Source organism: Zosterops lateralis, assembly GCF_965231275.1.
Source record: "Zosterops lateralis genome assembly, chromosome: Z".
Taxonomy (NCBI): domain Eukaryota; kingdom Metazoa; phylum Chordata; class Aves; order Passeriformes; family Zosteropidae; genus Zosterops; species Zosterops lateralis.
In genome coordinates, this window is record NC_139800.1 from 7,602,754 (window position 1) to 7,617,420 (window position 14,667).

The 14,667-nt window shown below is 39.4% G+C and overlaps 1 protein-coding gene across 1 annotated transcript in view; it reads right to left on the reverse strand.

Annotated features, from left to right (window-relative positions):
• The window catches only part of HOMER1 (homer scaffold protein 1), an 86,927-nt gene that overhangs the window by 4,614 nt on the left and 67,646 nt on the right, over positions 1-14,667 (reverse strand). The window contains exons 7-8 of the mRNA XM_083884444.1: positions 6,259-6,369; positions 4,543-4,623 (exon numbers count right to left, since the gene is read on the reverse strand). Of these exons, the coding sequence (XP_083740570.1) occupies positions 4,543-4,623; positions 6,259-6,369 (192 nt within the window). The remainder of the gene's footprint in view (positions 1-4,542; positions 4,624-6,258; positions 6,370-14,667) is intronic.

A 14,667-nucleotide genomic window follows, 5' to 3' on the forward strand; every position in this document is an offset into this window, starting at 1 on the left:
CAAAGCTTTAACAGGCCTGCTCTGAGGTTTTACCACAACTGGTTTTACAAACAGGAAGGGAGATTTGGCAGTAGCCAATGATCTCAGCAAGAGCAACTCCTCTTTCAGCCCTCCAACTCTCTCACTGGTTTTGGTGTGATCCTTCTGTCTCCTTCAAGGCCAAGAAATATATTCTTGTTTACATTGGAGAGATCTCATCTAACCATAGAAAACAACCTGACCTGTACAGAAAATGGGTCATTCCAGAGTAACAGGTATTTAATGACAGCCCTGTGTCAAAGTCCATGAGCCTGAGAAAGGTTCCCACTTGTGAGGGGCCTGATGGCAGCATTGACTGTGAGTTGCATCCCTGGCCAGAGGAGGGATGGGGTGACGTGGCCAGGGCTCAGTTTCAGCTCCCAGCCCATGCAGCAGGGGAGAGTTTTGGGCTGCCCAGCAGTGGTGCAGGTGGAGAAGACACAACATCAGGACATTCACTGCCTCATAGCTGGGGCTGCCTGTGGAGCCAAGGGTTACCTCCAGCCAAACTGAAGGCCTCCCTTACTTCTTGTATGCAAATGGGCAAGTAAAAAACTATGGACTTTTGGGCACCAGTCTTGAACAGCCAGCACACCTGAGAGCAGGAATTGCCCCTTACTGCCAGGATGAGGAGAAGAATTAATTTCTTTAGCACTGAATAATTTAGTTGCCAAAGCACTAAAAGAAGCTCTCTGGATAAAGCACTTGTAGAAATTATGTAAATAGAATGCATATATGCTTATGTAGTGAATAACTACCTCCCTGCTGCTACAAATGAAGGAGACAACTGGATATAACCCAGTCATACCGTGCAAAGGCTCTCTCCTTCATTGGGTCTACTGCTGCTTTTCAACCAAAGTACTTACAGGTACTACCTGGAGTAGTGATTGCACAGGTTCAAGACCCTCTGAGGGCCAAGTGATTACAGCACAGGACATAAAAGTGAAATCCAAGGTCCTCTCAGCTTTGCCAGAGTGACACAGTCCTTTCTTTAGCTCACAGAAAACTGACTGCTGTTTTTCAGTATTTGCCCATCCTGTCATTGCTTCTCTTCTAATCACCAAATTTGTATGCTCTAGGAAGTCTCCTTGCCACAGCTCTTATCTCAGAGAGGATTAATTCCTGGAAGCAGGCAAGCCAGTGATGAAATAGAACACTTTGGGACAAATCTATAGATACTTAATATGGCTTTACATTGTGACATCTGGGCCTGCATAGAGCATTCTGTTGGCCTGTATCTAGCACTGAAAAACACCTTTCAGGCCTTTCTCAGATATTTTTAATGAAATACGCCAGAAGTTGTTGCTTTTAATTTCTGGAAAATGCTGCTTCTTAAATTTACATTTGTCCCTTAAGCATATTTACCCTAAATTAGTATAAATGCTTTCTGCACTGTTACTACGTTGTAACCTCATATCTAGCTCCTGTGCCGTTTCCTGTTTTAAATCAGTCAAGCTCAAAACTTGCTTCTTGATTGGAAGAAGTGGATTACAGGTAATGTAATCTATTCCCCTAGCTGTGCCATTTCCCTTTACTGGCAGCTGATCTCATCTAACAATAAATTGACTCTTTGATACATTCAGGCCCTTTATGGAATGTATTTTGCACTTGTTTTTTTTACCTTTGGTTTTTTCAAGCTCTTCTTTCATCAGATGTAATAATTTCTCATATTTTTTTTCTCTTACAGAATAAATAAATCATTACTAGTTATGTTTGTTGTTTGCACTGTAACAATCTTTTGCAGAATTCAGTGCAAGGATGGGAATTAAATATTCAAACCATACACAACAGCTATATTTAGGAATCAGCCATATTAATAAAGATATTATGACCTACTGTGAGAGTCACACTGATCATGACTCACTGATATGACTTTTCTACATTACTAATGGAATTATTAAAAAGGACCTCAATACATAACCTTCACAATGATAACATATTGTTCTTCACTAGATTTTGCCAGTGACTGATATCTAATTAATCCCTGATATGCATGTATCAGAAATGCAATATACCTTGAAATGCTAATTTCTTTGCATAGCATTTTTTGCAGAGGGTTTTTACCAAAATATTTTAAAGTTACATAATCCACTTGCAAAGCACAAGAGGGAAAAATAAAGCACAAGAACAAAGAGTGAGAGAAACAGATACAAGCCCTGGAGAGAATCACTCTGAAAAGAAATGATGAGTCAGGTAAGTGAACATATATGAGACGGTGTGAATCTATAGCAAATGGTGTGACATGTAGGGTGAAGTGGCTCAGAGAACACCAGTATAATCAAAGCAGGACAATTACAGCAAAGCACAGACTCAAGATCTTTTTCCTGGACAGCATAAGGGCAGTAATTAAGTTTAAGCTTAATAAAGGCACCTTTTAACTCAGATCATAAGTGATCCCTTAAACTTGAATAGAACCATTTCCAGAAACAGATCACTTACAATGTGACATATGGACATATATACAAAATATATCCATTTGGTGAATAAGAATCACAGGAGCATAAAATGGATTAGGTTAGAAGGGACCTTAAAACCCAACAAAGGGTTTCAACCCTTGTCATGGGCGGGAAGCCCTTCCCCTAGATAAGGTTGCTCAAAGCACCATCCAACCTAGCCTTAGACATTTTCAGGGATGGGGCATCCATGATTTTTTCGGGTAACCTGAAGCAGTTCCTCACCACTGTCACCGTATAGGATTTCATCCTAGTATCTAATCTGAACCTACATTCTTTCAGTTTGAAGACATTACTCCTTGTCCTATCACTGCAGTTCCTGATGAAGAGCCCCTCTCTGCCTCCCCTGTAGGCCCCTTCAGATACTCTAAGGCTGTTGTTATGAGGTCTCCATGCAACCTTCTCTTCTCCAGGCTGAACAATTCCAACTTTCTCAGCTTGTCTTTGTAGGGCAGGTGCTCCAGTCCTCTTATCAGCTCCATGGCCTCAACTCCAGCAGCTCTAAGTCCTTCCTGTGCTGGGCCCCTAGAGCTGGTGCAGCCCTGCAGGTGGGTCTCAGCAGAGCAGAGCAGAGGGGCAGAATCCCCTCCCTGGCCCTGCTGCCCACACTGCTCTGGATGCAGCCCAGGACACGTTTGGCTCTCTGGGCTGTGAGCACACACTGCTGGTGGAGCACACACTGTTGAATTTTTCATCTACCATCAACCCCAAGTCCTTCTCTGCAGGGCTGCTCTCAATTGCTTATATACAAATATACCAAAATGGAACTACTGACTTTATAAGGTTAAATTTTAATAAAAATTCACCATTTTCTAATCCTTCATCTCTTACTAGTCTCATAATTCTGCTTGCTAAGGATAGCTAATTCTTGGCTCACTGTTACTTTCCATATGATCTTACAATGAAAATGCATTTGCTACTGTTAGAACAATTTCCAACTCTCATTTATAATGTTTCTTTTTAGTGTCTCACATAAATGCCTGTTCAGATGAAAACTTGCATTTTTAGCCTAAAGCCAGCAACAATTTTTTGGAATAGGCAAGGTCAGGTGTACTCAAAACACTCTTCAAAGTAATAACATACTTTGTACAAACAAGTTGACGTAAGAATGGGGAAAAATGAATAAACTCATTTTGATCTTTAGTATAGTTTATTCTGTAGGTTAAAATTTTATTCATAGAGGTTCCAATTCATGTCATGCATTTCAAAGAATACCTGCCTAATGACTTTTAAGCTGTGGTTGTGATCTGATGGGGCTTGCTTTCAGCATGCTAAGCCACAGAACAGAGAGGAACCCCTTCCAGAACTTTACAATTGGAGCTATTTAATGCCTGAGTTTCCAGTTCTTTCAAAACTCTGTAGGCTTAACCAGAGTGCAATCCACCTAAGTTTTTGGTCACACTCATTCCAGGGGTGTGACAAGAAATGTGGCTGTGTGCTGGCTGGTCAGTGCAGCAACAGACAGGCAAGAGCTCAGGTGGAGTAAGGGAGGATACAATGAGAGAACACCAATTCCAGCAGCCTCAGGTATCTGGCATTACACACAGTAAGAAACAACTGCTGAAACCCAATAAAGGCACAATGTTTCTAAATAATTCCAAGAAAATTCAGAAAGTGTGTTTTTAAAGGCTGTACTACACAAGAGCACTTTAACCCTTTCTTTCTCAGGGCATATTTAAAAGCTGAACACAGACTCATCTCAGGCTGATGATACATAGACAAACAGTTTCAGTGGCATTCAAAAACTATGGGAAGACACTGCTGTGAAAATCAGACCAGAACTGTCCAGGACATGTATCAGTGAAAGATGTTTGCTAACCTGAGTGTACTCTATGAACTCATAAAAGCAATGTGGATCTGTTTCCTCAGAAAAAAAAATAGCAATTTACAGCAGATAGAAATTTTGAAACAAATTCCCAAGGGTCATCCCAACCCATCACCTTCAGGGCAGTCTAACTTATACATTCCTCTGGCACGTTCAGTGAATACAGCACAAGTTGCACATGTGAACTGCTCACTTGCTGATAATTTTTCCCTTTTCTTTAAATTAAGATGATGCACTATAGCTCACCTGTAACTTCTGGGTCAGAGAATCCCTCTGTGCCTGGAGCTCTCTGGCATTTTCAATTTCTTGTTTCAATCCTTCTATTTCCTAAGGGAGAAGAAACAACCTTGCTAGCAATGTGTTACCTGGCTTGGCCTCAGTGCTGGTAATCTGGCTGCTGCTTCTTCTTCTTCTGAGCAAGTCATTGCAAGAATATCAAAACTGCCAGTTGCCTACTTCCCATCAGAGAACATGAAGTGTAAGCCTTGCTTCCAATACTTCTGTATCACAGTTCCAAAACAGCAACTCCAACGTGAATGAACAATAGACATAAGCATTTTCTTTTATAGAAGTCCAAGTTTTCTTTTACCCCCAAAGAGATCTGAAATAATTTTTGACTGAAAACTTAAGGTCCCTTGTAATTAAAAAACCAAAATTATACTTTATATTCTATTAGAATCTACCCTTCTTCCATTTTCCAAGAAAAAAGATCCAATTTTCAAATGTAAACTACTTATTATGTCACCAGCAGCAGGGCTGAACATCAAAAAATTGCCTGTTTCGATTGATTTCTGTAAAAAGAGAATCTAAAAGAAATGGCATCTTTAATTTAGCAATTAGCAAACAATAAGCTATAAAAATAAGAAAAATAGATTAAATAATTAATAGAAGAGAAACCTGTTCTTAGCTTACTTTCAGGAGACAAGAATAGAAACAGTTAATGAAACTAAAAGGTATCAAACTTAAAACCATTAAGTATTCTTGTCCAGACAGGCATATTCCCCTCCCAGAACTCCTTTTGGCAAGATTTCTTTGCAGCCAATACCTCAGCTTAAGTCAAAAGCAAATGAGCAACAAAAGGGGAAACATTACGAAGCTGAGCCTAATCTATTAAGTATGAGGGAGTTTGGAAAAGGCTTTGTTCCATTTTGAGGGGATGTTCTGTAATGACTGTGCCTCTCCTGCATCCTCCTTGGAAACACCTCACAGCACTGAGGGAAGGCTTGGAAAGTCACACTGCCCCTCCAAGCACAAATGCCAATGCCCACCATCTCTTATATGGGGCAAATAATTCTTCCCATGCAGCTGCTTCCATCTATAAAAGGGTGATTCTTGATCCTTCTGTGGCACAGATATGCTTTCCTCTAGGAGCTATGCCAATGCAGGTGTTACTCCAATTCTTTTTATTTGCTTGCTGCTGGTCCAGGCCAAGGCACATGGCACAATAAATACCAAGTGTCAAGCTGGGGGCTTGGCATGTGTTTAAGGAAATTGCTGATCTTGTGGATCAGAAAGGTCAGCTTTATCAACAGAGCCTGAAAAATAGACTGGCTGGGCAAAGACATCGATCTATTACTTGTTTCAAACCCTATTCTCCAGAAAAAAAGAAAGCATGCCTACAGCAGCTTCCCCTCTTAGGGAATCTGGAGTGCATCAGTGTGATGACTGCCCTGTGGAAACCACTTATGACTTCTGCAAACAGAGATGTTTGGTAAAAGCAAACAAGAAAACATGATTTTTTTTTGTTGTTATCCAGATACCCAGCTCTATATTGGACAGATGTAATTACATAAATGGACTGATGTAATTATATAAATGAAAAAATTCAAAGAAGCTGAAAAAGTATTTACTTTGTAACATTTAAAGTAAATAATTCAGTATCTAGCAGCCATCACAAGCTTAATATTGAAAGGCTTTAGAAAGTATGTAATAGAGAGGCACAAAATAAATGTTAGCAGATACCTCCTCTTTTTTCTTCAGTGTTGACTCTAATTCCTGTATTGTCTGGTTTAATTCTGTTTTATGTGTGTGGACTGCATTGGCTTGACTGCTCACACACTCCAGCTCAGTCACCTGTTGAAATAAGTAGAAGAAATACATACAGAATTAATTTCAATATATTCAAGGTACTATTACTTCTTTGCATCAATAGCTGCCTTTGAAATACACACTAACTTCTAGATGACTTCTGTTGATTAAAATGGTGAAAGTGTTTTTACAAAGTTAGCATAGCATTCCATAATATATTGTTATGTAAGTGGTTGCTATGAACTCCTGGAAACAAAAAAAAATCATTTGTTATAGACTGAAAAGAACACTAATTAAAACTTATAGTAATTATTGAAAGTTTTAGGAAAGTTCTGAATTGCCACTTGATGACTAAACAGAGATCTGTCTAACTAACCTCTCCATCTGACACTTTGAATGTTCTATCACCTTACTAAAAGCCACAATGTTCACACACTTCCTAGAAAACCAATTAACATTTCACAGCATCGCTTTTTGACTCGGCATCAACAGTCTAATAGCAGACACTCAGCCACCATAGTACAGCTGCCAACTTTTAACTTTTCCTAGTAATGGAGCTCATCTCTCAGTTACAAAGGCAACAGCTAATGTCACAATTTGGATTTTTCAGTTCCTCTTTTATCAGCAGACAGCAAGCATGCTCCATCTGCCCTTGGATAAGTTAAGATACCTGGCAGTGGTATACATTTCTGTTTTATTTTATAATCAAAAGGATGCTAATATTCTGCCACTCACAGATAAGCAGCTTTTAAAAAACAGTTTTCAAAAAACAGCTTCTGCATCACAGAAACAAAATCCATGCAGCTGGAGTCTACACAGAGAAGTCTCTGTTCATGTACCTCTCACATTACAGGTCAGAATACAAGAGAATTCTCATACCACATCTGCCTGGATGTGTGCACTGAAACTTTTTTTTTTTTAAACTAAAACCCAATGATGGATTTTTCCTCAAAGTTATGAGCCTGTCAATCCTAATACATATTTTTCAACAGAGCTTCACCACATACCTACAAATCTGGCCCAGAAACTCCTTTGAACTAAGTACTAGTTAATTCTGCAACAAAAACTTTTAACACTCAATTTAATATTCTTGGAGAGGTAGTCATTAGACAGAGGGCAGACATTTTCCAAGACAATTTTATTTCTTAGGTAAAATAATATCTCAGGGAAACAAGGTTGCTGCTCTCCAGCACCAGTGTCCCCTAGCTAATAAAGCCACTGTGGTACCAGTAATTTCAGACTCTGAACTATTTGTAGGCTCAAATGGTAGATTACTGAATCAAGTCCAAGGGAAGCCAAGATGAAATACAAGGAAATTAAAACTTCTTTCTGAATCACAGGCCACAAACCTCTCCTCTGCAACAGCCATGATGAATCTAGGTTCTTCTGCTGGAAAGGTATTGGTTAGACATTTTTGCACATGAGGTTTATAATGGAGAGAACTGAGATCAGAACAAATTCTTGGCATGGGGTAAAAGGAATGAGGGAACAGGCTATATACAACTTGGTAACACAATATACCCCATCCACCCCAAAGAACTTTCTTATTTACTGGCATTGTCCCAAAAGGAATACCAGTGCTCATGACAAAATGGAATAGTAATTTGCTTTGTTTTATATGACACTGAGCATTACAACTGAAGACTTAGATGATTTTCCTCAATTACACATCCATATCTCTATTTAGAGTCTTATAATACTGTTACAGTGTTCACCACTGCAATTACACAAACAAGAATTGGAACACATCAATGAGGACAAACCTGTGTCTGCACAGTATCTGACCCAGCATCTAGAGAGAGCAAGAATCAGAAAGGCACAGAGCAATTAGGCTGGAAAGGGGCTGGTGGCCATCTGGCCAAGGCCTCATGCTCAAAACAGAGCCAGTTTTGAGGTCACATTTACTTGCTTAGGGTCTTGCCCATTCAAGAATCCTTCACTGTCAAGCAGAATTGAGACAGTTCTGACACTGCAGGTGTAAGAAGAACTCTGGCTCCTTCCTAAGTTTTGCTGGAACTGTCAAACTCATTCACCCCTTCCACCTTCAGCCCTTCTGATGTCTAACTTCTCAAACATTTCCAAGCTTTCCTGCTGAGATGTTGAAAAGTAACTTCCAAGAAGACAATCTCTCTTTCAAAGCTCTTGCACTCAGCAAGACCCAGTGGTCCTTACCAAGCACCAGCACTGAATGCTCACTTACACAAAACCTCAGCTCGAGAGACAAAAGTAAGCCCAGTCCCCAAACTACCTCTGTCCTACTACCTCATGCCTTGAAGCAAGCCTGCAGAGGTCTCTCATCCTGTGACTAAGGAAGCACAGTGGACTCCCACTGTTCTCTATATGGTTTCCTCTTGGGTGGTACACATAGAGAGGATGTCTGTATTAGTGTAAGCTTGGAATCCAAGGGGCTGATGAATAGAAATGTTGGATGAAATGTTACTATTCTAGGTTACATCTATTATTGCTGCTTAAAAACACCTCCTGCAGCAGCCCTGCCAGGTGCACAGCTCATGTGAATACTCCCAAGTACACTCTGGTCCACACTAACCCAACACACTTATTGAAATTGCTTAAGCAAACACAGATGATTTTGCTTTAGCAGAACAGGCTGTGCTCCCACAACCTTCTTGCCAACAGAGGCAACTGCTCTCAGAAGGACAATTAATTACCAGCACTAAAAGTCTGTAATGTCTTACTCTAGTTCAGCTTTCCTCTGAGCAAACATTCATCTCTTACTGATTATGCAAGAAAATAATGTTCAACTGTTTTGTTTAGTATTGATTGAAAACTCAGTAAGTTGGGAAAGAACAAACTCATTTTAAAACTTGAGTTATTTTAATTAGTCTTATTTAAATGCCCATTCCTACAGAGATCTGAAAAGATGTCAAATATCTTCATGTTTTTATCTTCTTGAATGTACCTATAAAGAAGAAAAACATCTTGTGACCCTTTCAAAAAGATCTGTAGAGTAAGATGGGCTGGAAAATGATGTGATATAAAGAATATGCAATTGAAAACAGAAGTAACAAAAGATAAAGCTCTAGGCAAAAATCTGGATAGCATTTACTTGTGCTGTTTCTTGTTTTAAATTGCATTTAATTTTCTCATGACCAGTGGTCCAAAAATCATTACAAGTAACTGTTTATGCATTATGCACAGAAGGGGGCATACAAGGAAGTTAAAGTGCTTTAGCCTGACCCTCTCACAGGCTATTATGGACACCTCCTCATTCAGTGTTCCAGGTTTAAAAGCAAGACTCGATCAATCCTTCAAATCCTTGCACAGCAGTATCCAGCAATGTACCTGTGATTACAGCTCATTTTGAGTACAGAATTCAGACTGAAAGAACAAAGTCCTGCTATTGTGCTACCATAAGACTTGCATATCTGAAAATGTCAATAACTCTGGCTTCATATTCGAGACTAAAAAGAAAAAAAAAAGGAGACTGTTCTTAGCCTCTGATTCTTTATTTTGCATTTATCATTCAGGTAAGGATTGCATGTAAGGAAAATATTCTGAAAAGGCTTTTTAGTGACTATTTAGTGTGCAAACTCTTCTAACATGTGGAGGGCATTATACTTAACTGCCTACTTCAGTGTGAAATGCATCAGCTCAAGCAGGACAGCAAGGCAACTTCTGGTAGAGCCTAGACCCTCCTAGCAGAGGCCATTCAAGAGTTTTATGGAAATTTTAGTCTAGGTCCAACAACCTAGAAATGCAGGAGGATTTCAGGAAGAAGTTTTCATTGCAGCAGAGAGCCAGCACACTGGGCTGGTGGGAAGACTGGAGGAGTGAGGCTTCAGGCCACATTACACCACAAGGAGTAACAGCCTTGGTGTGAGCTTAAGACAGTGACTGCCCAAAGCTTCAGAAAACTGAAAAGACTCTCAAGAAAATTCTGAGCACAGAAAATTACTTTGCAAGTGGAGACTTCAGGTAGACAGAAGCAAAGAAGTGGGAATGACACAAATCTTTTGAGTGGTGACCTGCCCCAAGCAATTGACTAAATGATTTTGTGCTGTGTTTGCTCCAGTTGGGTTTTTTCAAACCACTTTCTTGAGATGTCCAATTTAGTTCTAACAGATCATGAAATTCCTTTTTAACTACATATAGAAATTATTCCAACTTCTACAGAAAAGCAAAGTAAGACAGATTGGAACACAGAATCCATCTAGAACACAGAATCCATCTAGAACACAGAATCCGTCACACAACTGTAGAATAATTCAGGTTGGAGAAGACCCTTAAGATCACTGAGTCCAACATTTAACCCACGTCTCCAAGTACCACATCTACATGTCTCCCAAACTCCTCCAAGGATGGTGACTACACCACTTCCCTGGACAGCCTGTTCCAATGCTTGACAACCCTTTTTATGAAGAAAGCTTCCCTAACTAACTGAACTAAAACTGGCACAACTCAAAGCCATTTCCCCTGGTCTCCTTTTGCTTGTTATTTGGGTGAAGAGACCAACCCCCACTTACAGCCTCCTTTCAGGCAGTTGTAGAGAATGATAAAGTCCCCTCTGAGTCTCCTTTTCTCCAGGATAAACAACCCCAGCTCCTTCGGCCACTCCTCACAGCACTTCTGCTCCAGACCCTTCACCAGCTCTACTGCATTTCTCTGGACTCATTCCAGCACCAAAACGAGCTTCCTGACCTGAGGGCCCAAAACTAAACACAGGATTTGAGGTGTGGCCTCAGCAGTGCCCAGCACAGGGGGACAATCCCTGCCCTGCTCCTGCTGCCCACACCATTGCTGATCCAGGCCAGGATGCCCTTGGCCTTCTTGGCCCCCTGGGCACACCCTGCCTCATGTTCAGTCACTGTCACCAGCACCCCCAGGTCCTTTCCAGCCACTCTGCCCCAGCCTGTGGCCCTGCCTGGGGCTGTTGTGAGCCAAGGCCAGGACCCAGCCCTGGGCCTTGTTGAACCTCCCACCATTGGCCTCAGCCCATGATCCAGCCTGTCCAGATCCCTCTGCAGAGCCTTCCTGCCCTCCAGCAGATCAGCACTGCCACCCAGACTGGTGTCACCTGAAAACTGCCTGAGGGTGCCCTACACAAGATCATCAGTGAAGATGTTAAACAGAACTGGCCCCAGTAGTGAGCCCTGGTGTAGACTGAGCCCTGGGGAACAGCACCTGTGACCAAACACAGCTGGGGGTGACTCCCCTCACCACCACTCTCTGGGTCCAGCTGTCCAGACAGTTTTTTGCCCATATTAGCAACATATATTCAGTGTGGCTGTACTCTATTTTCTGTACCTGACACTACTAACTTGTTTCTATACAGTATTTTTCTCCCTTTTATTTACTATACAATATGTAAGATTTACAAGGCCAAGCTACAGTGCAGGACATACAGAGTGCTCACGTGCAAGACTGAATTGAAGAATTAATTATGTATTGTTATCTGATTAAGTTACATTCCTAAAAGGATTGTAACTATGACTGTGACACGATAGTTCCATCAATAATTGAAGATGAACTTCCCACAAAGAAAAAGGAGCCTTTTGCTTTCCATAAGGAGAAGTGAAATGCTATTTCATGGATCAGCAAAACTGTGGATAACTGCATAAAGTTTCACATAATATATGCAGAGAAAAGTTCTCAGTTCGTAATTGTGGACTGTACTAAAAAGCACAACAGCATGCAACAAGCTAATCATAAAAATTATTCCAGTGTAGGTTTCAAGAGTAAAAAAATTCTGGAAAGATTTTTGGCGTTAAGAAATGTGAAAATGCAGAAAACAAGGAAAATCGCTTTTCAAGGCTGATTCTGAAGGAACAAAAAGCACACAATGGTATTATTCATATAAATCACTTCTGACAGGAAATTAATTATTGTAGTTTTCCAAGATTTACCCATAGATAAAATAATAACCTGGGGGTGAGTGTTGTGCACTACCAGCAATTTATTACTTTTTTCAACAGAGAAAACACTTAGAAGATTTTGCTGAAAAAGACACATTTCTGTCTGTGGGCAGCGATGCCTTAAGCCATGGAAATACCAAAATGTTTTCCTCATTTCTTTACAGATGAAGTAGGAATTACCTATCATCTGCTTGATTTTTGTGAAGAAAGGAATGAAACTGTACTAGGAATCTTTGAAAATACAACAAGTTTACCAGAATTGATGATTTGACCTTTATCCATGCATTATTATTTGCAATTGATCAGGTAATACTAAGTTCAATGCACACCCCTTTCCCTACAATCTAATTAGCAAGTTAATTTTTCCAGTCACCTGGCCAGTTCATGAAACATACGCAATGATAAACATCCTTCAGTCCTGAGGATCTAAATCCAGTAATTTTCTTATTCTCCTGCAGAGTTTTGGAATTATAAGATGTATTTCATTCTGCAAGCTTTAACTATGTAAACATCTTGTCAAATGCCTCCACATGCATTTTATAACTTGTGGATAAATGTATCTTAACACTTTTCTTAGGATTTTCTAGAAATAAGAAGATGGGGGATGAGAGAACATTTCTCTGAAAAATTATTTCATTAGCTGGTGTCAGAGTAGCTTAGTTGGTGGTTTATTGTTTTTTTTTTCCAAATTATTATCTTGTATATGACACATTCTGTGAAAGTGAATTCTGAGAAAAGAAAAAAGAACCTTAACAAAACAGTCTTGGGTCCTCAATGCAAACCTTCTTTAAAAACAAATTAAAGCAAACTGAAGAAGACCAAAAGGCAAATTCACATTTTGATTCAAGGAACATAACCTGATACAGCTGCTCTGCCTGAAAAGATATCATCTTTTTAGTTAAGTGTAATTATCAACCAAGGGTTGAATCTTGGTAAATGCCAGGTGGATTATCTGTACCAGAATACATGGACTCAAAAGGAGATTAAAATATGTGCTGGGTTTCAGAACCCTTCTCCTAAGAAATGCTCTGATTGTCTGAAGACTGACAGTACATACCATTTCAAAAACAATACAGCACTTATGACAGCTGAAATGGATATTCTAGGGACTAAAATTTACATCTGAGAAAAAAACCCCAACATATTGTCTGAAATAAAAGGCTTGTTTTTTTTCCTTTGGTATCCTCTAATGCCATGAAAAAAATGGTCATCTATTTTCCCTGTAAACAAGAAGTACAAAGTTGCTATCTAACCACATGCTAATTACAGTATCTTAAGGAGAAGATTATATTTGGTTAACCTTTTTTTCTTTAATCAATCAAACTTAATTTATTCAAAATTTATTCAAAGCTAAATTTGAATTTTTCAGTAGGAGGGACACAGTCTTAAAGGGAGAATGACAAGAGATAGACATCACATAGAAAAGGTGAATTACCAATAATTTTTTGGATCAGAACTCCATTCATAAATTTCCTGTTAGCAGCTTTCTGTCACCTTCCTTCATATTTCCACTCTTAGATAATGCTCTTCCTTGGGCATTTAAAACCCAACAGTTCTCTACAGTAGTCACACGGCTGCTAACAAGACTTCTCAGCAAATATGAAGTCCATGTTATGGCCTCCAGTTCAGCAAACAACTTGATCACATCACATTTGCATGTTCAAAAATTAGTTTTGGCTATTCAAATATTAATGCAGCTGATGGAAATATGGAGGTGACTTCTAAAGAGTCAGCAAAGATTTTCAATAGATAATTCCAACAGTTGGTTTTTACAGCATTCCATACTTCCTGCAAAATTTCACAACTCCTTTTACAGACTGTTGTTTTCTTTAGATGACACAGAAACAGTCCAATAAAAAATGACCATGGTTATATTCTGGAATGCTCATGCAATTTTCCAATATCCATTTTAAAATTTCTTCTAACAGCAGGAAAATCATGGTCTGTTATTTGTCAGATGGTTTTAATAACTACATAAGATATCTCACACTTATTTGATTTATTGAATGAAAGAACACAATAGCCTATTTTTTATCTTATTTTCTGGGAAATTCTTGTAAAATAACAAGCTAGAATTCAAGAGTTACCTCTCTGTTCTTTCATGAATACCCAGGAGCTTGATCACTTCCCTTCATCTCTTTTTATCTTTTCCTGAAGATGAATGATCTTCAAGTATGCAGCTCTTATTATTATGCACTGGTGTTATTACTTTGTGCTATTGCCCAGTGTCATAGGATGATTTACTTTAGCAGATAGCGTGCATGAAAAAATTAATCATTTTCATTTTTAACATGACAAAGACAGAACTTTGGGTTACTTTCCATAATTTATATCATTATTCAATCCTTTCCTCCTCATCGTATCAGGATTAATGTTAGGGCCCATGCTATTCTATTTGTCTGAACTAGCTTACTTCAGGGTTTTTCTTTCTGTTACTGAGCTGTTCTAAACTCATTAATCCCTTTTGATG